Source organism: Zeugodacus cucurbitae, chromosome X (genome assembly GCF_028554725.1).
Source record: "Zeugodacus cucurbitae isolate PBARC_wt_2022May chromosome X, idZeuCucr1.2, whole genome shotgun sequence".
Classification (NCBI taxonomy): Eukaryota; Metazoa; Arthropoda; class Insecta; order Diptera; family Tephritidae; genus Zeugodacus; species Zeugodacus cucurbitae.
In genome coordinates, this window is record NC_071672.1 from 31,034,930 (window position 1) to 31,060,342 (window position 25,413).

General features: G+C 35.9%; 1 protein-coding gene and 1 long non-coding RNA gene across 3 annotated transcripts in view; one reads left to right on the forward strand and one right to left on the reverse strand.

Moving 5' to 3' along the window:
- Window positions 1-23,462, reverse strand: LOC105219823 (zinc transporter ZIP10). Of its 2 annotated transcripts, none has more exons than XM_029045343.2 (3): window positions 23,304-23,462; window positions 9,018-10,513; window positions 1-411 (listed from the first exon to the last, which is right to left on the reverse strand). In XM_029045343.2, exons 2-3 carry the CDS (start codon window positions 10,489-10,491, stop codon window positions 134-136), a joined length of 1,752 nt encoding a protein of 583 aa, XP_028901176.1. In that variant the 5' UTR covers window positions 10,492-10,513; window positions 23,304-23,462; the 3' UTR covers window positions 1-133. The 2 variants fall into 2 exon arrangements, with proteins under 2 accessions (XP_028901176.1, XP_011194455.1); XM_011196153.3 differs by lacking the exon at window positions 23,304-23,462 and adding an exon at window positions 18,333-18,646.
- The window catches only part of LOC128922931 (uncharacterized), a 12,015-nt gene continuing 5,318 nt past the window's right edge, over window positions 18,717-25,413 (forward strand). The window contains exon 1 of the long non-coding RNA XR_008472103.1: window positions 18,717-21,190. This is a non-coding gene — a long non-coding RNA (uncharacterized LOC128922931). The remainder of the gene's footprint in view (window positions 21,191-25,413) is intronic.

Consider the following 25,413-nt stretch of genomic DNA (forward strand, 5'->3'; position numbering starts at 1 on the left):
TATTTTTAAGGCATGTATTTCATGACACCTACTATACATTCATATGTACATACATATTTACATACAAAAACAACTAAAACGCATAATATAATCGGGATGTAAATATAAAAATTATGAACAACGTAGTAATAAATTAATGAACTTTCTTAGTATTTGAAAATAGCTTATCAGATGCTTGTCGCAAGATCTGCAATTCACGCATAAAGTCGCCGTTGTCATCCGCAAGCTGCTGCTGCTGCTCCTGAGCGAGGTGGTGTTGACTTTGTGATGTTGTGGCTGGTATTGACGCCTGCGTTGTATACGCATGCTGCATTAACAGTATTGTTTTGTGGTCATGGTCATGGTCGTGATCGTGATCGTGATCATGATCAGTACCACAACTGCCGTGACTGTGTCCATGGCCCTCAGATCCTGTAAATATTTCAACATAAAGGTATATATTGAAGTTAGTCTCGAATGTGATATAATGTAATATAAAATATAATTTATATTGGAAAGATTAAACAACCATAATATTATTAATAATATCAATAGCACACAACTATAATATCCTTTTCGCACAGTAAAATTAATTTAATAAATTAAGTTTATAATTGAGAAACCAGTGTTTGCCTTTCGCACGGCCGACTAATCGATTAACGAATAGCTGCTATACATATACGCTGCATTCCAGTTTCAACTCAAGTAAGGAAAGGCTAAGTTCGGGTGCAACCGAACATTTTATACTGTCGCAATTTATTGATATATTTTTATTAAGAAAACACACAATTTGACCCAATTTGAAAATCCTATAATTAGGTATATGAGAGTTAGGGGAAGTTATGACCTGATTTTAACCATTTCTGATACAGAGACACACTATTAGAAAAAAAATATTCCCTCTGAATTATATTAAGATATCTGAGAGATTTACCGATATTTTCGGTGAAAAATTACCATAAGGCACTGAGTTCTTCATATTCGATATCCGGGGGCATTGAAAAGTTATAGTCCGATTTGCCACAGATCATATACAGTATTTGTGTAAAGTTTTATTACGCTATCTTCATTGGTTCCTTTTGTATATATTATAAAAAGAAGGAATAAGATGGAGTTCAAAATTGAGTTACATGGGAAGTTGTCGTGGTTGTAAACCGATTTCATCGATTTTCCACACGTGTCATCAGGGTGTCAAGAAAATATTATATACCGAATTTCATTCGAATCGGTCGAGTAGTTCATGAGATATGGATTTTGACCCATAAGTGTGAGATGCCACGCCCATTTTCCATTTTGTCAAAAAATCTTAGTGCATCTTCTTTTAGTAAAATTTTGTGTTTCTGACGTATTTCTGACGTGTTTCGTTAGTGCGTTAACGCACTTTTAGTAATTTTCAACCTAACCTTTGTATGGGAGGTGGGCATGGTTATTATCCGATTTCTTTAATTTTTGGACTGTATTAAAAAGTGAGTAAAAAAACGGCTGCAGAAAGTTTGGTTTATATTGCTTTATTGGTTTGCGAGATATGTACAAAAAACCTATTTGGGGGCGGTGCCACGCCCACTTCCCCAAAAAAATTACATTCAAATATGCACCTTCTTATTGCAATCGATCATACCAAATTTTATTTCAATAGCTTTATTTATGGCTTAGTTATGGCAATTTATGTGTTTTCGGTTTTCGCCATTTTGTGGGCGAAACCTTCCTATGGTGCCAAGAAACAAGTGTGCCAAGTTTCATCAAGATATCTCAAGATATCTAATTTTTACTCAAGTTACAGCTTGCACAGACGGACGGACGGATAGACAGACATTTTTTTTTATTTTGACTCGCCTCGTCGCCCTGATCACTTTGGTATATATAACCCTATATCTAACTCGTTTAGTTTTGGATGTTACAAACAACCGTTATGTGAACAAAACTATAATACTCTCTTAGCAACTTTGTTGCGAGAGTATAAAAAATTTTGTATGATAAATCGAACTAAATCAGCGCTTTAAAAGAGCAATTTGAGATTGTAATTGAGAAACTAGTTACTCGGTTACTCGATTAACGATCCGCAGTTATACATCCGCAGAGTTGCATAGCATATTCAATTCGATTTGTATTCGATTAAAAAATTTTATTTTGTATGGCAAATCGATCTAAATCAGCGTTTTAATTGAGCAAAGACCTAATTGTTCAATTAACTGCTTGGCAAAAAGGCTATAAGGTAAACAAGGACAAGGGCCAAACTACCAAAACGTCTTTCGGTGCAAATCTTAAGGAAGGCCAAAATTCTCCTTGCTTGACAAACGTAAGTAACTACAGTTGAACTTCCCTAACTCGAATCACCATAACCCACAAACAAACTTCGAGTTAGAGAGACTACGAGTTCTGGAAGGTAAGTTGTATGAAATTTGACTTCTATCGCCAATTCAAGAGTTCGATTTATGAAGAACTTCGAGTTATGGAAGTTCAACTGTATATTCATATATTATATTAGTGCTACAAGAAGTTATAATATGTTCATACCTATAGACATTAGTTATATTTATATTTATCAGTTGGCATTGATGCGATACAAACAAAACCAAGAGGAGCGAATTTCAAAATATTGGGTAATACGCTAGACAGACGGCAGAGTTAACTCGGATTAACTGCACTTTTAATCAGTTCGAATTTTGTGGGTGACAGACGGCAGCAAAGCGAGTTATAAACTCCCATAACAGCTGATTGGCAAAAATATTTCCATTTTGGTGAAATAAAATTGGATAGAAAGCAATTATTGCGGTTGTTAGCCGCACAAATAGTACAAAATCACTAATTACTAAAAAAAAATATGCATAAATACGTAATTATTAGATCTTCCATTTTAGCAAAAATTAGCATGCGTATGGTTTTGTTTAAATTTAATTGAAAAACAGCTGTCAGTATTGCATATTTTCATTCACAATAGATAAAAAGTGGCCATGTTTAACAATGTTGCCAACGAAAATGCCACGAACTCCCACTAACTCTCTAAAATTTTGAGGATTAAATGGGAGTTAGCAAACGGAGTTAACTGAGATAACTCTCGAATTAACCCCGATTAAAGCAGTTAACCCGAATTAACGACGCCGTCTGTCAGGGGTATAATAGTAGTTGATAAATCAACCTGCTGCTAAAGTAATTCCTATGAAAATTGTATTTCGAAGACTATAGTATAGAGTATTCTTATTTTCTACATGCCTTCGTATGTATATTATTTTCTAAAATATTACCCCAGTAATATATGTACATATATCTATACACTTTGACTACTTTTAAATCATTACGAATGATCCATTTTCATATATCTCAGCTTCTTCGGTTCTTTACACAATGTTATATGTGCAAAGCGACACATTTAGTGCTGAATTAAAAAACACGGATTCTTTGAAAAAGTAAAACCTATTTCAGGTTAGTTTTACAGTCATACCATTATTCAAATTTACCCATTTGTGTTTTTGGTACTGTTTATACATAAGTTAGTGAATGACAGAGGAGTAATGACGGCAAATTTTTTTTTTTATTAAAATTGACGTACCTAAAATTGATTTCCCTTTCTTGGAAAGTTAACTGAATTATCGACATGTTTAATTGCTGCAACATGCTGCCTAAAATATGCATACATATGTATGTATATTAGCAAAACCTTAACCTTGCCTATTATTTCCAATAACTTTCAAGCGCACTTTTGCGCAGCCAATGAACCCGGACATTAATTCTTTCATCTCTGTGTGTTCAATACTATTTAGATTATTAGTAATAAGGTCGATAATGAAACCTATGGACTCTGTAATACTAGCTGATTAATACTCATTGAGTTTAAAATAAAAATAATCGCATTATAGACATATTCACGTGTAAAATATTGAAAATATCTCACATATTAACTGATATATATGATATAAAGTGCACAGGAAGTGGTTTATCGTAATATTAGGTATATACATATGTATATGGGAGGATGGGATCATGTGTAGAAGTTCACGCAAGTGAGGAAAGTTTTTGATTGTCATTCACTTGGGAGTGGCCAGAAACGATTCTTCTCCACATGGTTCAAGCAGCTCACGACTTCCGGTTTTAGACCAAGTATCCTCTGGGTAGAAAACAGACATCCGTTTGAAGGCGAGCTAAAGTGAGAAGGCGACGGAAGAAGGTGGGTCCTTGTGACATCTACTACAGCGGCCATATAAAGGAGCGCAAATTTGGTGTTGGATTTGTGGTGGGAGAGAGACTCCGTCTCAGAGTCCTGGCATTCACCCCGGTGTATGAACGTCTTGCCACAATCCGCATCAAAGCGATGTTCTTCAACATATCGCTGATTTGCGCCCACGCCCCAACGGAAGAGAAGGACGATGTGACCAAAGATGCTTTCTATGAGCGCCTAGAACGAACCTATGAGCGCTGCCCCCGCCACGATGTAAAAGTCGTGCTTGGCGATTTTAACGCCAGGGTGGGTAAAGAAGGTGTCTTTGGCACAGCAGTCGGAAAATTCACCCTCCATGACAAAACATCGCCGAAATATGGTCGTCTGTAGTACCAGATTCCAGCATAAGAAAATACATCAAACTACTTGGCTGTCTCCTGATCGAAACACGCGGAACCAAATCGATCACGTTGTGATAGACGGAAGACATGTCTCCTGTGTTTTAGACGTGCGTACGCTCTGAGGACCAAATATAGACTCGGACCATTATCTGGTCGCAGCGAAGATACGCACCCGCCTCTGTGCAGCAAAGAACGCCCGTCAACAAACACAAGGAAGGTTCGACGTCGAAAAGCTGCAATCGCAACAGACAGCCACGAAATACTCTACTCGACTTGCACTCCTGCTCTCTGAGAGCACTCATCAGCATCTCGGTATAAGGGAACTGTGGAACGGCATCTCAAACTCACTGCGTACCGCTGCAGCCGAAACAATAGGTTTTCGGCAACGACAAAAAACAAGCTGGTACGATGAGGATTGCCGTCTCGCAGCGGAGAGAAAACAGACTGCCTACCTCACAACGTTGCAAACGACCACAACACGTGCGGGATGGGATAGATACCGAGAGCTGAAGAGGGAAGCGAGACGCATCTGCAGACAAAAAAAGAAAGAGGCCGAAATGCGTGTGTACGAAGAGCTTGAGAAGCTGGCAGGCAGAGGTAATGCTCGAAAATTTTATGAAAAAATGAAGCGACCAAGGTGGTAATCTGGTAACCGATGTGCAGGGCACACTGGGATTATGGAGGGAACACTTCTCCGACCTGCTGAATGGCTGTGAGATTACAACACCAGGAGATGGCGAACCCGATCCCACAATCGATGACGATGGAACAGATGTTCCATTACCCGACCATGAAGAAATCCGAATAGCAATTACCCGCTTGAAGAACAACAAAGCAGCGGGTGCCGATAGATTACCGGCAGAGCTATTCAAATACGGCGGCGAAGAACTGATAAGGTGCATGCATCAGCTTCTTTGCAAAATATGGTCGGAAGAAAGCATGCCTGACGATTGGAATCTCAGTGTGCTCAGCCCAATCCATAAAAAGGGAGATCCCACAAACTGTGCCAATTACCGTGGGATAAGCCTTCTGAATATCGCCTATAAGGTTCTATCGAGCGTACTGTGTGAAAGACTTAAGCCCACCGTTAACAAACTGATTGGACCTTATCAGTGTGGCTTTAGACCTGGAAAGTCCACCATGCGATAAATCTTGGAGAAGACCCGTGAAAAGAGGATCGACACACACCACCTTTTTGTCGATTTTAAATCTGCTTTCGACAGCACGAAAAGGAGCTGCCTTTATGCCGCGAAGTCTGAATTTGGTATCCCCGCAAAACTAATACGGTTGTGTAAGTTGACGTTGAGCAACACCAAAAGCTCCGTCATGATTGGGAGGAACCTCTCCGAGCCGTTCGATACCAAACGAGGTTTCAGACAAGGTGACTCACTATCGTGCGACGTTTTTAACCTGATGCTGTAAAAAATTATAAGAGCTGCAGAGCTAAATAGAGAAGGTACAATGTTCTACAAGAGTGTACAGCTCCTGGCGTACGCCGATGATATTGATATCATCGGAAGCAACAACCGCGCCGTTTGTTCTGCTTTTTCCCGCATGGATAAGGAGGCGAAGCGAATGGGTCTGGAGGTGAATGAGGACAAGACGAAATATCTCCTCTCATCAAGCAAACAGTCGGCGCATTCGCGTCTTGGCTCCCACGTCACTGTTGACAGTCATAACTTCGAGGTCGTAGATAATTTCGTATACCTGGGAACCAGCATCAACAACACGAACAATGTCAGCCTCGAAATCCATCGCAGAATAACTCTTGCCAACAGGTGCTACTTTGGACTGAGTAAGCAATTGAACAGTAAAGTCCTCTCTCGACGAACCAAAATCAAGCACTACAAGTCGCTTATCATTCCCGTCCTGCTTTACGGTGCAGAAGCTTGGATGATGTCAACATCAGATGAGACGACACTAGGAGTTTTCGAGAGGAAAATTTTGCGCAAGATTTATGGTCCTCAGAACATTGGCAACGGCGAATACCGCAGACGATGGAACGATGAGCTGTACGAGTTATACGACGACATTGACATAGTTCAGCGAATAAAAAGACAGCGACTACGCTGGCTAGGTCATGTTGTCTGAATGAACGAAAACACTCCAGCTCTGAAAGTGTTCGATGCAGTACCCGCCTGAGGAAGCCGAGAAAGGGAAGGCCTCCACTCCGTTGGAGGGACCAGGTGGAGAACGACCTGGTTACACTTGGGATCTCCAACTAGCGCCAAACTGCAAAGGAGAGAGAGAGGTGGCGCACTATCGTCGATTCGGCTATAACCGGCTAAACGGTTGCAACGCCAATCACATACATACATACATATGTATATGGGAGCTAGGAAATGTATTGATCCAATTTTACCCGATTTTTGGCACAGAGGCTCTACAACTTTTGGATGAGCGCTGTCACACAACCAATGTCGTATTTGGAAAAGGTTTTTGATTAATATTATTGCAAAGTGAACTAATCAGCTGAAATTCAAAATTAAGTTATATAGGAAATAGGCGTGATTGTGAACCAATTATTTTAATTTTTTATCTGTAACACTAGGTTGTACGGGAAATATTTTGTACCGAAGCGACGCTTCGCCCATTTTAAGTTTTTGTAAACCAATATGAGTGTAGCTCGCCTGTATTCGCTTATCTATAAAATTAGTGTTTCTGGCGTTTTTCATTAGTTGTTTTCAACATAACCTCTATATGATGAGTGGGCGTTATTATAATCCCATTTGATCCATTTTCATACTGTATAATCAAGTATCAATTAAAACTATATCCAGTAAATTTGATACAAAACTCTTATAATGTGGCGAGGTCACACCAACTTTTCAAACATTTCTGGAACGTCCTATGCATCTTCTTACTACATATGATCATACGTACTGAATTTTATTTTTATTTTGGATTTCCCCGATCTGCACGAATTTCGAATTTCAACTCGTCTCATCATCCTGATAATTTTGATATTTATGACTCTATATCTAACTTTTTTACTTTAAACATATGTACATATTTTCTTATTTTTTAATAATGTCCTAACACGATACCAAAATTCATCATCAAAATTACCGCTACTAATGGTATATCTCCCCTTTAATCCGCCTATAGCTTTGGCATGGATATATACATATGTATGTAGTAGAAACGGTTGGTAGTTGACACCCAATGAAAATACTTACTAACTAACTTACTGATTAAATCAAATGTAAAAATTTGCTAGATTGAAAATATTTATCCAACTAATTTATACTGTTGATACTACCCTACATCTATTTGAATTACACATTTCGCTTATTGACATTCATTTTTAACACTGTGTTAATCTTAATCAGTACAGCTATAGTAAACAATTAACAAGTGATATTAGGCCGGCAACTGCTAACGTTTCTATAAAAAAACAACGCACAGCGTTTTGGTTTCAGTCAACAAAGTGACTAGTGACAGAAGTCGCATGCGATAAATACATATTGATAGACTTTTCAACTTGGTAACCATTATGATAACCATTGTAGATATAAAAGTCATAAGTTAATTACTGTCGATTTTATGAGTGTGATATATCTACATATTTCGTTTGTGTATTTCATTAAAGATGTTTAACTTCATTCCATTCTATCTACCAATTGTTTGTTCATAACCCTCAAAGAGTATCAAGCATTAATGTTGTTTAGCAAAATAAATAATCGTATTAACGGAAAGTAAACAAAAGTAGCATACACGCGTGTAGGTTACATGAATATATAATACACTGTGCGTCATCAGCATAGGGCCTTCCAATGCAATGTTAATTATCTCGTATTTGGAAAGAACAAAAACGATTTTTTTAGTAGTGCTTAATTAATTAGATTTTCTTCAAATTGTTGTACAATATATGAAGAAAAATTCTTTTAACTGTGGAGGAAATCTAGAAATAATTTTCAATTTTCTACGAAACAAAGAAACTTATGAAAAGAGCAAATAAACATAATCGCATTCTAAAAAGTTAAAAAAGTTTTTTAAAAATATTGTGACATTCTGGAATGGCATTTATAGCACGAAAAAGCCCTGAACTGCTAATGCTACTGTGATCCAACAAATTCAGCTTGTTCGGTCTGTAAAACATGTTTAAAAAGCCAAATTTCGATACTCCAGAGTGACCGCCTTATTCCACAGACCTAAATATTATAGCTAACGTCTGTGGATGGTTGGTTAGAAAGGTGAATGAGAGAGGTTAATCCAATAAATTCTTGTCAAAAAAGTTGGCACAACCCATTACTACTTTATGTTAAAAATATGCTAATTATAAATTAAAAATGTTATGTAATCGAGGTGTCATGCTCGAATCACCGTAATCGACAAAAAAAACTTCGAGTTAGAGAGACTAGGAGTTATGGAAGGTAATTAGTAAGAAATTTGACTTCTATTGCCAATTCAAGAGTTCGAGTTATAGAAGTTCAACTGTAGTATATAATGTTAAATTACAAACATAAGTATGTACAACTTACCCAACTGTTGTAGTCCGAACATGACTAGGAATCCGACCAGCAATGAAAAGTAGGCCACCAGTCCGGCATGATTTTTCGACAAGATCTCAAAGAAGACCACGTATAACAATGTGCCGCAGGCCAATCCCTGCAATATGGCTGAGGGTATGTTGGGTGATGTGATGCCATCACTATGACTAATCAATATGCCAATGCCAATTCCAATCGGACTTACTATGGCAAATGTCAAGACATATACCGTACAGAGCACGAAGCGTGTACGTGCCACAATTAACTCGACGCCCACGCAGAATGCCAACACCAGTTTATGCGCCGATACAGCACCAAACATGAACCATACATCCGACGCATTACATTCCAAGCCAATGGCCATACCTTCGAATAGTTCATGCAACGACAGCGCCAACACTATGAATAGACCGCGTAGCGACGATGCGAGCGCATCTTCACCATCACCCATATTGCCGATCGGCATATGTGAGTGACCATGGCCATGCCCATGCGCATGATCGTGGCTGTGTTGGTGCTGATGGTCATGATGGTGATGGTGATGGTGATGGTGGTGTGTTTGTGGCGGTTCATATTTCTGTGGCTCCTTGTGTTGCGCTTGCTGATTGTACTTCTGGTTCTCTATGTCATTGGATATGAGATTTTGCAATGATAGTGTTGCTGGACGACCTGCGGCACTTACGATGTTATCAACATCACTTGGTGAGCTGGGATTGCAGGGAGGTGCTGTTGCCGCAATGGTTTTGGTTGCAGTATTTTTATCCAGCGTAATATGCTCATTGGTAATAAAATCTGCTGTTGACTCATTGGTGGATTTGTTGCCCCTCACTAAATAACTGTTGCGTATGCTACGACCACGCTCGAAGGCTGCTCCGGCGCCAGCATCACGATCCATCAATCGCATATGTCGGTGTATATAGGTGTGTAAGCCCTCCTCTATCAAATACATGAGAAAGAAGCCGGTGCACATAAGCAACTCAGCCAGACTAAACCCCAAAGTGGGAATTATGTTACACTCCTGTAATTGTTCGACGGCTTCTTGCACTTCGGGCAGCAGATGCAGAAATGTGGTGGCTAACAGCACGCCGCCACCAAAATATAATAAACATTTCACTACTGTAGCTGAGCGTGCATTGGCATTTGTCTCGGTCCAACGAAAGAATCGATTGAGCACAAAAGGTATGCTGCCGCATAATGTACTGGCACAGAAGAGTACCACCATGGCGGTGGCTTTGGCGACTAGCAGATCATGACCATCCGATTCACCATGATCATGGTCGTGATTGTGGTCGTGATCATGGTCGTGATCAGGATCGGTCGCAAGGATTTGTGCTGCCTGGGGATGCTGTGTCGCACTGGAGTTTAGTGCTCCTCTTCCAGCGGCATGTGTGTGCAATGCCAAATAATTATAATCATCGATATGCAGTAGGCAACGAAGAAAGTTATTTACCTGTGTTTCATTCATGCTTAATTTGAAACGCGAGTAACTGAAATTGCAATTGAAAGTACAAATTAATGCAATGAACATACAACAAATAACAAATAACATATTATATAGAATATAAATCAACTTTTAAATTTTATATGCAGTATATAGGTTAGGTTAAGTTAGGCTGGTAGGCCGCGAAGCCACACATAGAACAGTTTTGGTGCTTTGCGTTACCAGATTGTGTGCCATCACGTAGTCAATGAGGAGTAGTCAACCTTTGGGTTGCCTATGCTTGACGCGAATTTTAAAAGGCTAAAGGTTCTAGTTTCTCATACTGCGTGACCCGCAAATGCTTGAAGCGTTGCCTTGACAATGCAGCACACGCTGTTCCATTGTTGCTCTGATACCTTGCTCTAGACATTTGCTGCAGTCTTCGTGATCTGTCAGCTCCATTTTATAGGCATGCGCCGCCACCTGACTGTGAACAGTGATTATGCCGACATGTCCCTACATTTCCTTCTAACAAGCTTTAGTAGGTATTTCGTGTGCTTTAGAGCTATCGCTTTATACATGACTTCTGCAGTTTTGCAACCCGGAAGATCCTTCCAGCGACATCCTCCACTGCTGCCCTGTCTCCTAAGACCGATTATTTGGCCTTATTATTTGACGATTGGCCGATATGCAGAAAGAGGATATTGCTTTGTTTGTCGCCTGACTGTCTTGGACTGGAGTCGCAATTTTTGAGAATTTGATAGTTTCGGCGGCGAGTAAACAAAACGAAATTATTCATTATATGCCGAACAATGAGGATTCAGTTAGTGAAGTTGAAGAAATTACTCAAACTACAACGTAGGAAAGTTACACTTAGAGTACCTTCTAGCTTGAAGGAGTTTTTGTTTTCAGCAGTAAAAGACATAGAATTGGAGATAATATTTTCAAAATAAAATTGCAACCTGTTGTCTTCACTCAAAATTCGAGTTAGAGTAAAGTAGGTATGTATATACGTATGTATAATATAAATCCGAATTTGTTAGTTTTTTGTTTGTGTTTGTTTTGAAATTTATTGCAGAATGACAAGGTTATCTTGTTACTAGCTACGCAACATTTATATGTGTGTGCAATGTACCAAAAAGAAAATTCCCTGTTGGGTTTATACATAAATGGTATGTCACGATGTCCGTATAACATCGTGTTAATAAGAAGTTACTGAGTAATGCTTGCCGGAAGGGGACTTTTCCAAAATCGATGAGGTGTACCAAAGGTAAACAGATGTACCACGCTCATATCATTGGAAGTGAGTGTGCGATAGTAAATGTCAAAACCTACCCAAGGTCGATGGTATCAAAATAACGCCCTGTCCTTTTTGATGAAATATGCAGGAAATCGCAAAAATAGCAATGAAACGCTGTCGGAATCCTTTTACATCTAAGCGCAATCTACATACATACATATGTATGAATGTATAAGGACATTAACTAAGGAAAATTGTTACGCAACCAAATACTAACTAAGAGTAAATATATTATTATATTACTCTGTACAACACTCGGCTGGCTATTGGACCAAACTAATTTTTTACGGGAGATTGATTTTCCAAGTCAGCCTGCCAAATCGAAATATTTGGTTTCGAAGTTCGAAAAAAGAACTTTTTAAAAGAAATTCTTATAAATTACAGGATATAGCTACTAAAAAATTCCAAAATATGCATATAATCCACATTTTCCTCTTAATTTATTTGCTCTTATAAGCTTCAAAGTGAGATCTTAAAAAAATCAAAAGTTCAAATATCAAAACTACTGGACTCCTCATAGCAGCTGTCAATAGAAATATCAAAAGAGGCTTGCAGAAGTCCAAAAGTGATATACAATATCTGGGATAATATGTGGGGATAAAACAATAATTAAGGCGGCAACAATAAAGTAGTTATCGTTGCTTATAATAGCGCATAACATCGCCCTATATGTTAAAGGGAGCTTATCTACTGTTTAAATGGTGATAAGGAATGCGATGAGAAACACGATTAATTTATTTAAACTACATTTGAAAATTGTACTAATCGCTACCCAATCAGGCCTTTGAAACCAACCTGAACAAGTGGAGATTGGCGCACACTTAAAATAATTTACAAGTGTTTAAACTAATTAGTACATTAATTAAAAATTATGCACTTGATTGAAAATGCTTAACACAATACGGCTGTTCGATGCTAGCCTGGTGACAATATTTAAATTGTTATTTTTTCGGTTGATTTCGAAAAATATTTTTTTCAAAATGTGGAAGGTTTATGAAGACTTATTACACTGGTATACAGTGGTTTTGTTGCCCTGGATATGAGACTAATTTTAGATATATTTATGCTCACAATTCACGAAACTATCAATGATTTTATAAGAATTGCTCTCAATTTTTTTAAAATCTTTATTTTCATTTTAAGGAGTTATATATAGTTAGAATTTTCAAAAAATCGATTTTTTTTATTTAATTTTCTTAATGTACATATATTTAAGAATACACACAGAAAATTTCATATCGTTCCGGTGAATATTTTCAAAGTTATAAGCAAATGAAAAATTTGAAAAGGCGTTTCAGAGTGCTTGGAAGTACAAGGTCCAAACTTTAAATGCGTTTTTCTCAAAATGGTGTTTTCAAAGTCGGTGACCAACATTACTCGAAAACGGCTAGACCGATTAGTCTCAAATTTTAACACGACCTTCTTAAATACATTTTTTAGTAATTAATCGTAGATTTTTTTCTCTCCGATAAATATTTTTTTTTTATAAACAATTTAAGGCTGAAATTTCGGTGAAAAATCGATTTTTTTTTTTTGAGAAACCGCCATTTTGTCAAAAAATTTTATTTTGCTTATTCCTTCGATTAATTACTAGATTTGACATTATTTTAACGAAATCTGTTTGGTTTTTTAATTTCGGATGATTCAGTTACGAGATATAGTGGTCACTGCAAAACGTCTTTTTTGAGAGGAGCTCCTGGAGATCAGCTGTAGCTCTTTTTCAAATAAATATTTTTACTAGTACTAAGTCTTAAAATACAGTTAAAAGATACCATAATATGTGTATAAATTTTTAGATCAATAAATTAAAAAGTTTTCTCAGAAAAAATTCTGGAATATTCACTTTTTTTCGGCCGTCTAACTGTATATAACCCCTTAATTCAAAAAAAAATCGGAAAACAAGAAATAAAATGACATAAATGTTGAAAATATTATTTTTATTTTGAAAGATTAACAAACATTGAAGTAAATAGAGAAAAAAATGTTAAAACTTATACTATATTCCCTTAAAATGCCTTTTATTAGCTTTTCATTTATATTTCTTCTTTTGACAATCTCTTTTTAAACACCAGCAGTAATCTGCCATCATGTGACAATCCCAGCGACCCTGATACCGTTCTTCCATCACTTTTAGATCCTTGTGGAACCGCTCTGCCTGTTTTTCACTATAATTCCCTAAATTATCCGGGAATTCATCTAGATGATTGCGAAGATAGTGTAATTTGTCAGCATATATTGCACAATTGTTTCATAATTTGGTGCTTTATGATTACCTAGGAAATTTTCGACTACCAATACAAAACTTTCGCAAGCTTTACTTTCCGGAACAGTCATGACTTTGATAAAATCTGAGTCTTTCATCATTAGCCGTATTTGAGGACCATCAAATATTCCACCTTTTAACTTTTCTATACTAAGCTTAGGAAACTTTATACAAATGTAATTAAAACAGTCTCCGTCTTTGTCTAATGCTTTTACAAATTGTTTGATCATTCCTAACTTAATATGTAATGATGGCAGTATGATTTTGTCTCTGCTTACCAATGGCTCTCTGATTACATTGGCTTTACCGACATTTAAAGAATCTCTCACAGGCCAAACATCTTGATTCCAATGATGTTCCTTGGCTCTACTGTCCCACATACAAATAAAGCACGGGTATTTCGTGTATCCACTCTGTTGACCGAGTAATAAATTAACCATTTTCAAATCTACACAGATCGGCCACTGATGTTCCGAGTATTTAATTTTTTCTAAAACTAATTAAACATTTTCATACTCCTCTTTGAGTTTTGTTGAATGGACGATTGGAATAGATGCAAATTTATTACCATTGTGCAGTAAAACGCATTTCAAACTTATTTTAGAACTGTCAATGGAAAGTCGCCACTCAGTAGGTTTATATTCTGTTAAACCCATGTCTAAAAGTAGTTTCGCGATATAAGTACAGTACACCAGACCTTCATATTCACTAAATAATTGCAATAACTCTTTTTCTCGTGTCCTGCATGTCGTAATTGTCACTGTTAGGGCCAATAATTTTTTTTCTTTCAATCTTGAGGCTAACAATTCTGATCCTTGTTTTGGTAAATAGAGATCACGTATTAAGTCACTGAGTTCATTTTCAGAAAATAACTTGGACGTATATGTTTCACCTTCCCATCCACTTTCACTTGTAGACTGTCCCGATTTCTGTGAATTTGGTAACATCATTGTTTCTGAGGGCATTCGAATTACTTTTGGAACGTAAATAGGCCGAGGAAGATTTTCACTGTGTAGTATAGGACATTTTGTAGATTGTAAATCTGCATATCTCCAGGTTTGATTGCGATTAAAACCTTTAGCATCAACAACGCAAAAGTAACAATCATCGAAATGATTTGTAGGCTCCATCCAGATCATCGGAATACCAATGTCTAATCCAGAACGTTCTCCTTTTTTCCATAACCGTAAAGACTCAACGAATAACTTACAAACTTTATGAGGAACCCATAGTTTTTCTAGTTTGCCCATTTTAAAACCGAAGTATTCAGTGTAAGCCTCCTTAACAAAGTCTGTGATGTTTCGTTGTTGTTTTTTTTGTTAAATAAACACCGCAAATATAACGAAACAAATCAGTACTATATTTACACTTTCTGCTTGACGAACTCAAATTTTAAAAGACAAAACAAATATTTATTTAAATATGTGCAGTGATTGAAACGAAATATTAACTTATCAGAACTTATTTAGATTCACGTAGAGGTACTTCGTATTGTCGAATAACTGCGATATCAGCTGTTCTGCGGAGCAAAGGGTGGGGATCGCTAAGAGTAGGGATCACGTGATGTTTGCATGCGCGAAAAAGTTGTGCAGAAGTCTAATCATGACTGATAAAATCGATTTTTATGAATAAAAAGTTGATTATTGTTCAAATTATAAGATTTGTGAAAATCATAAAAATAAGAGCACATTCAGTAATTATACATATATATTCGTGATCTGGACACTTGAAAACATAAAAATTTTCACAGATATCCAGGGCAACAAAAAAAATCTTTTTTGTAGAGCTGTGTTATTGTTATTTTGTTTAATTTAATTATCGCTAATAATTTCAGACTTGCAGTTTATTTAGTTTTGTTAGAAATTAACTAAAACTAATTGAACCAGAGGGTAGTTTAAATCGGGTAGATCTCCTCAACTGCAGAGAATCTCACTTAAACAACTGCGACTGGCCTTTGTGACACCCAGATACTCGCTAAACCCTTATGATACGACAAAGCTTGTACTCCATTATAAAATTATTAAATACGTGAATAACACACTGCGCCTCTACTCCAACCGCGAAGGGGAGTAGCCGTTTCTGGCAGGTGACATAAAACGGCTTGAACACTTTCGACGTACTACTAAGTGCAAAGGAAGAACATAACTTGTTGCTATATAACAGATTGCGACCATTCTTTTATTAGTGGTATTATCTTTTCGGTTATTTGGAAATGTTTGCTGAGCTTCTGGTACGCATATGTACAACAATTCGTGGCCAGTAAAAGAGCGTCAAAATCAGATTACACATGCAAACACTTGAAATATTTGAAAACTTGTCGAATATTTATGTTTGCACATACCGAATACCAGTTTGTATAAATGCATATCGGTATGCATGTATAGATATATATATATGCATACATGTATACATTTATACATATGAGATTTTGGATATTGCCGTTGCAAGTTGCATGCTAAGCGGACATACATAAGTATAAGCATGGAAAACAAGTTTTTAGCAATTGTTTAACGTTGTTTTATTTATAAATAATATTTATGCTTATACGCCGGTATTACTGTATGTTAATAGCAAAATAGGTGCATTAAAATCCAATAAAGTGACTGTAATCGCCGTCGGACTTCCTTTCACTTTATACATAAATTATACGCGTAACGCTTATACATACAGTTCTGTGCATATTTATAGCAGTGCCTACATGTCTTAATTCGAAATCCTGATTTATTTGCTAAAGAAACTTTATCGAAAAACTTCAACAATTTAAATAAAATCAACAAAGATCGTCCAACAATGTTTGGTGTTTCACGAAAATAGTCTCAAGTTGCCCAAAATTTACTTGAAACGATAGAAACCGCAGCAGATTTTGGGCGATATCAATATAGAGATAATCAGTAAACATTTGTGAGATCCCATTTTTAGCGCCAGAAACCCACAAAATTTACCAACCTTAATGAGACACTAGAAAAACAAATTTCTAAGTCAAAATGTGGAAAATTTCCATAAATGATAAAATATAGTTACGAGAGTTTAATGGATACTGTGTAGTAAATATGTGCCGCCGGTAACCGGAACAACGTCTATCTGACTAAATTGTATTGATTGAAATTTTTGGTTTATGAATACTAATTTCGAACTACTTTTCGAAAATTCTTAACTTTTTGGAAAAAACATAAAAAATCACAGTAAATGTTCCCGTGCCGGTGAGACAAAGAATATTGCTGCTGCTAGCGCATCTATTGAGGAAGACCCAAATCAGTCTCACACACGTCGTTCTCAAGCGTTGGGCATCTCTGTGACGTCGTTGTGGCAAAAAGATCTTGGCCTACATCATTACAAGATCAAACTGACGAAAGAACTGAAGCTTGTCCATAGAATCTGACTTGAAATTATCCGTATTTTCATCGCAAATCATCTTCAGTGATGAGCCTCATTTCTGGCTGAATGGCTTCGTTAATAAGCAAAATATGCTTTATTGGTCAGGCAGCAATCCACACGTTACTGTGAATGGGAATCTCTACCGCTCTATGATAACTGAATATTTTGGCTCCAACAGGACGCCGCCACAAGCCACACGTGACATTCGATCTATTGAAAATCAATATGGTGAACGTGTTATCTCACGAATTGGCCCAGTCAATTGGCCACCTCGGTCGTGCGGTTCGATACTGTTAGACTATTTCCTGTGGGGCTACGTCAAGTCTATGGTCTATGCCAATAAACCAGCGACGATTGATGAACTTCGTATCGAACGTGAAATTGCAGCAGTATCTGGAGATTTATGCTTGAAAATCGGTGAAAATTGAGTTCAGAGTCTGGACTTCTGCAAGCGTGACCGCGGTGGCCATGCAAAAGAAATCGAGTTACATACATAATGACATCAAATATACTTTTACAGGAATAAAGAATTTCATTGCTATTATAAAAATTATTATTTAAAAAACTTTAAAACACTGATATTTTTGTGCACACAACTGTAAGAAACCACAATATGTACAGTAAAACCTTTTTTAAGAAAATATAAATACGCGATATTGAGACATTTCTAGATTTTGATGTGCCCGGCCTCTTTATAAGTTAATCAGGTTTTTAAACAGTTTTCTGCTCGATCACATAAATGCTTTGGGCTTTAATTCTCTACGCGCTTTCATTGAATTTTTTTGGCAACAATTTTGTACAAGAACTCAGCCATATCCAAGCACACTTGTTATTTTTTTTTTGTTTTCTCATACACCACAATCAAGATGTTAACGAAATTATCTGTCGAATTCAATATAAACAATTGTCCACTGATTAAATGTTGAAATTGTTGTTTCTCATGCGCACCTCAACACTTGCTTGTACTTCAATGTGACGTAGCTACTGAAGAAGCTGCTCAAATGAAACGCGTTCTTAGTGGTTTGTAGATTTCACTGAAACTCTAATATTTTATTTTAAGTCACTTTTATATGTTGCATTTTGCTTCTTTATTAGTTTGTATTCAAAACGAACAAGCTTCCCGCGCACGTAATTTGGCTAATACATATACGTGTATTATACAACAGTTAACTGACGGGCGCGCTAACGTATAGTTAAAGTCAACTAACCGCCAATACTAGCGTTACAATCTACTCTCGCGGTGTATCTCGCGACCATAACTGGCTTACTTGCTTACTTAATGGCCGTGCTGACTACTAGTCAAGAGCAGCGTATTACAGGTAGACTTATTTACCTATACAAATAACGGCAACCGCGCAAAGCCAGTAGGAAATTTTCAGACAAATTTGTTTTGCAACTATGACGCGCTTATCTTCAGATATCAGCGGAAAAAATAACACATAACTGCTTGTGTACGGCAAGATATCACACATGTTCTTCTCTTGCTTATCGTAACGCCCGACAATGTATTGTATATATGTACTATTTACAAGATTAGCTACACTAACTACTCTAACTAAAGTAATTTCTGAAAGTGTCACGAATTTCCTATAGCCACTCTTCAGTATTCCAGCAGCACCTCGAAAGCGACAAAGCTACAAAAACACCAATATGAAATAAAAAAGTAAGGAAAGACCACGTACATTAAAGTCACTCAAAATTTGAAAGAACCGAGTGAAGTACAAATGAACTTCCCTAACTCGAATCACCATAATCCACAAAAAAAAGTTAGAGTTAGTTCAGTAGTATAAAAGGCAGGGAAATGCTGAGGTTTGATGCATTCGCGAGATATTTATAATTTATTTAACCAAATTAACTAACCACTGTATTCTTAATGTCAGTGATGTTGGTAGAAGGATACAGTGCTACACGAAATATTATCGTTTTTTTAAAGGAGTTACAATGGGCCTCCCAAAGGCCTAGGTCCGTTCGTAATGTAAATGTATTCAAGTAAATACTCTGAAAATTTCAAGTCAATCCGAGGGTTATTTTGGAAGTTACACGAATAATTCTAACGACTCGAAGGCGCATTTGATAGTAGTGGGCCGGTGTGGCGCCTTGTTTTTCAAAATTAACAAAAAAAAAATATTTTGAAAGCCAAGATTTAGTCTCAAAGTTTTGTACAACTGTATTTTCTAGCACTTATTGGAACTTTAGTTATGTTTAAGGCTGAAATCATGTCAAAAATCGATTTTTTTAAAAGCCACCAATTGTTTTGCGTATTCCTTCGATTAAGTACAATATTATATACTAGCAGACCCGGCCACACCTTTTTGTGGCTAAGGTATACATTAAATTAAGTTGGTCCAATCTCGGCGACGATATTGATAACAACTCTCACTACTTTTAATGGCAAAGTGAGTGGTGATAGTATAGGCAATTTTAAATAGGTTGGGATAATTGACTACGTCATCCTGGTTTGTAGCTGTGTAAACTCTCTTGGACCGAAATTCTAAATTGTCGCATTAAGATCATCGATATCTTTTTTTTACCACCAATATAGGTCATTCAATCAGTCATTTATGGTTATCATATTGAGCATTCATGCCAGGAAAACTTCTCTTTCGAGTCAATGAAGTGACAGAAATCTGTTGGAAATGTTATTAATCCATCGAGGTGTCAACTGCCAACTGCTTCTACAATCGCAATTTGATATTGTTGTAAAAACACTCATATGTTAGTTGTTAATTGGCGATTCTTTATGTGTCGCCACAATTTAAATGATTTTAGGCATGCGATTAGCCCGTCAGTAACAGTTGATCCAGGAATAATTGGAAGTCTGGCGTAAATCAGCTGCTAACAGAATCCTCCACCAAAAACGTTCATCGACAATCAAGATCTTTTAAAGTCCTGTGCAGTACCTCCAGCGACTTCTTGAATATTTGGAAAATCTTCGTTAAAGCGCTATTTTTGGCGATTTTGCCGACTGGTGTTTCGTTCATTTGCAATTTAGGAGTAATTTCAAGGCCGAATGTGCCGTTTGTTTGCCTACTAACAGGTGCCAAGTTGCCCCTATTCTCGTTAATCTTGGTGGTGAAAATGAGTGAAATTGGTTCTGGAATTACATCAGCCCTCATATACTATGTATGATGATTTTCTATTGGACTTTATGGCGAATATATATGTCAAATTGTGTGTTATCTTATTAAAATTACATCAATAAATTGCGAGAGTATAAAATGTTCGGTTGGACCCGAATTTAGCCTTTCCTTATTTGTTACAAATTGTTTTGGGCTATCGACACAACCTTATACAATTGAACAATAACAAAAATATTATTTTTTTGTTTTCTCTTTTTATATTTTTCTTGTCAACTCGAATAAAATTCTCTTATTATTATCTTCCTCGCAATTTTTCCATATTTACTCACTTTCGAATCTTTTTCTGGCTTTCCACGAATGTTTCAAGACTAAAATTAGCCAGATCGTTTTGGCCGTTCTCGTTTTTTTGCGACACAAGCGAACAGCAATTCATTTTTATATTATATTATTATCAAGCGACAATTTTTTTTAATTCCGCACACGACCATTCAGTAGGGAGCCGACCGCGCGAGTGATCTTAACCCCCCTCCCGTACCCCCGTGCCCGAGTGACGCCTACAACTCTACAACGCATAGTTAGCCGCCGAGCGGCTTTTCAAAATTTTTAACTCGTGATATCTTTTGAATGGAATGTCAGAATCTAATAATTCAAAAAGTTATATAAAGGTTTTGAAGCGATCTTAAATAATAAATCAATTAATTTATTTCGATAAGGATTAATACTAAGGTACAAATAAAGAGCCTTTTCAAGTAGTGGTATTTTAATTAATTTTTTTATATAAAATTATTATAAATTGATTATTGTGACAAAACTATAATAGTTAGAGATATGATGTCGCGACGTTTTTTGTAGATAATGATAAGTTCTACAAAATTGTAGTACATCACTTTGTTATATCTTCAATCGTTTTCGCAGCATTCGCGATTAAAGAAAGCTTTTTGGTATTTTTTTTTACATTATCGGAGTTTTGGTAAGGAACCCTATTGTTTTTTTAAACTAAATATAGTCTATGTCACTCAGGGATTGTATAGCTTTCCAACGGTGAAAGAATTTTTCAAATCGATTCAGTAGTTTCGGAACCTATTCGAGACAAACAAACAAAAAAACAAACCTTTCTCTTTATAATATTAGTATAGATAACATTAACGAAATCCGTTTGAATTTTTCGTTTCAGTTGATCCACTAGACTGATTCTATTACTATTTGGGGTATATTGGAGCTAGGAGTGGGTCTGAGCTTATTCCATTTAGCGCAAGTATTCGACATAAAACTCACTAGAATAAGGAAAATCTTTATATCTATAGTATGTCAAGAATGAGTTTACACATTAATAGAAACACATTTTTTGACTTCCCGAAGCAAAATGTATTGTTTTTTATTCAGTTTAACATTTATTTTTAAATCAATGATGGTTACATACAGTAAACTGCCAAAGCAATGCAAAAACAAACCAAGAACAAAAAAAAAAGTATCATTAAATTTTCTTGGTGTCAAGAAACTCTTTTTTCTTTTGTTTTACAAGTTTTTTATTTCTTTTGCAGGTGTTACACAATTAACCGTTCTTTGCCGTTACATATTTTTCATTTGAAATATAATTTGTGAATTAGTTGGTGATTCTTTTTTGCTTTTTTCATGTCTAAAATACGCAATATTGTGTTTTTTAAATGCCGAGAAAAAGGTTATAGTTTAAATTGTTAAAGCATTGCCCAATAATCATCAATTCTGTAAAAACGTTAGAGCGATATCACAATTGTTTTCTATAACCCTCTAAAGAGTGTATAGTATGTAAAATCGTGCAGAAAATGAGGAAATACTGGAACCATAGCGAGGAAGAGGTCCTAAATCAAAAATTACTGTGCGTGCACAACGCTTAATGACTCGAAAACTTGACCAAATTCCAAAATTTTCTATTAGGGCGCTAACGAAGGAGTTCAACGAAGTGTGTATTTCAAATATTAAAAATAAATATTCAAGCTTAAAATGAAATTGTGCGCCAGGCCGCTATACCATATGAATATCCAACAAGATCTGCAATCAAAAAACAGATTTGGGCCACCTATCTTATTTAAAAGCGAAGATATCTTTATATATTAATCGAAAAATTATAACAGCGGCAACAGTTGCTTGAAAGAATGCAAAACCGCCATTTTTAAATAAGAATATGTTAGTATCTACTATAATAATATCCCAAAAATATTTAAAAACATGTAAGGACGGACTAAGTTAAGGGTGTAACCGTACATTAATTCGCAATTAATTAATTTATTGATTTCATTAACACATTTCCACCCATATATGCGGCATAAAGTCCACTCGAATAACGAAAATTTATGTTATTTATGAAGGCAAAGTTAATCCCTGAAACGATTTCAATAATACACTATAGTGTGCCAAGATTCATTTAATTTGGCTATATTAACTGATATATACAGTATTAAGTCGAACGAAAATTTAAAAAGCAGTATATGAGGTATATGGGTACTAGAGGAAGTATTGACCCGATTTTGACCATTTATAGAAAAGAAACACTTCTGAGATTTAAATTTATTAACTTGGAATAAAAGTAACTGGAATTTTAAATAAATAAAAAATTAACTAACCTCAATACTGAGTTAAAGCGTTTAAATGTGATTCTTTAGTTTACAAAAGTATTGCAAGAATGTTGCGTGACAATTGTTCATACAACTAAGTGAGATCTTGGCTTTCTATTTGATATTTATTATTTAATTTAATATTAATATTTTTTATTTTTTTTTGTAATATTAAGATTATGACCAACTTACATTCATCATAAATAAATTAATCTCCTACGAAAAATTTAACTAATTTTTTTACTCACTTGTTACAGTGCCTTGAATGTGTCAATTAGTATTAATAACAACGTAGTTAGCTGATTTGATTTTCTCAACACTCAACTTGTATAGTTTCACAATAACTGTAGCACTTTTTCCAGCTTATAACTCAAAAAATTATATTCAGCCGCTATACCTAAACGGGCCTGTACCTGCACCAGTATACCAGCATTGTCGCAGTGCGCTTTTGTTTTATGCTGTTCGACAGCTATAACTCCTAAACCTTTTCGGAATATACACACTTAAGCCAATATATTCGAGCGTGTGTTCGATTATATTGCCAATAATCGTAAAACAGTTGCCATGCTGATATCTTGAAATTCCACGCACCGTTCAGCGCATGCCCTCCGCTCAATGACTACATGAACATAAGATGTTTTACGGGTTGATAACTCAATAACTAGCGTATTTTTAGTTATATCAGACGTGTAAGTGTACCTGCACATGTATTCTTCCCCAATAGTAGGCAGCCACAAGGTATGTATTTTTAGTCAGCATAAAACAGTATTAAGTGCTCCGCAACGGGTTGGTACTCATCTGTATAAAGCTATTTGTGTTCAGGTGTTTCATACTGCTATTATCTATATTTTAGTGTATTTTTCTACTAGATATCTTGACTAAATAGGTTGATTGAGAATTTCGGGTATTTAATACAAGCACACCACTCCGGCTTCGCACGGACAAGCTCCGTACTCGGCTCTCAAGGGCGTACTTGGCAGGTTTTGAAATTTTGTTCAGCAAGCAGCTGCGAGCACTCGTTACTCGACTCTCTGACACGCGATTGCAAGACGATTTTCAGTTTCAGATTAAGATTCTCCATCACGAAGTCTTTTTTCCTTAGAAAACTTCTAAATTTATTATGCTAAGCATTTGTACACATATTTACGGTAACTTTGAATAGTATTGCATGAATTTTATTTGTAAAAATAACAGTTTTTGAAGCGGCAACAGCAAAAAGGCTTTTTGCGTTGATATATATATATATATATATATATCTGAAGTGGATCAACTGAAATGGAACAATCAAACCGGTTTCGTTAAAGTAATGTACAAACTTGTAATTAATCGAAGGAATACGCAAAATATTTTTTTTTACAAAATGGTGGCTTCTAAAAAAATCGATTTTTTGCCAGAAATTTTGGCCTTATATTGTGTAAAAAAAAATTCATCAGTAATAAAAAAGCTTCGATTAGGTGCTAGAAAATATAGTTCTTTCAAAATATAGTGACTTTCAAAACACAGTAAAAAGAATACTACTTCATAACACACATAAAATGCGACATGCTACTCTCTAACTTACCAATGGGTGCTAGCTGTATTCATTTTTGATACAATGATAAAATACTTAATATTTCTAACATGTCTCGTTTGTAAGTACATTAGACGCAATAAAAACGCTCAAATTAGTAAAATATTTATAATGCCTAATAGAAAACCGCTATGCGTATGTAGTGCACTTTGTTTGTATGTGGCAATCCACTTCAGGTTGATATCTCGCTAACTTGACGTGCGAGGTCGTCTATTTATGTATGTATAATACATGTGTATAATAGAAATAAAATGTATAGCTCCTATCTAAATTCGACATATACATAAATAATTTCAAATTAGAAATAATAAATGCGTTGATTATGTGTTGGTAACAAATAATTTTAGAGTTGCTGATAACTTAGGCGGTATTAGTATGTCAGTAATAAATAATTTGGCATCATTGTTTAGAGAATGACGATGTATTAGAATTATATTCCAAGAATTCTTGTATCGACGACCACTGGGCTATCCATGCATATCAAACGATTCAGTTATGTGCAATAGAAACGTACATTGTTGACAAAACTGTTCGGTTATTTTCCACTTTTGCATTCTAAGTGCTGTAAATTTTTTACGACAGCTCAAATATTACCAAATTTTCAAGATAAGTTTATTAGTTATTGTACAGGGTGATCCATTTCGAGGTTCCCTAATTTTTAAAGAAAAAATCACAGAAAATTAAAACTTAATTCAAAAGTACATTTTTTGACATCTATTTTTTAAAGATTATCTCTTTCAAATGTTGGCCCCGGCTACGTCTCAGTTGGTCCATCCGTTGAGTCCAAT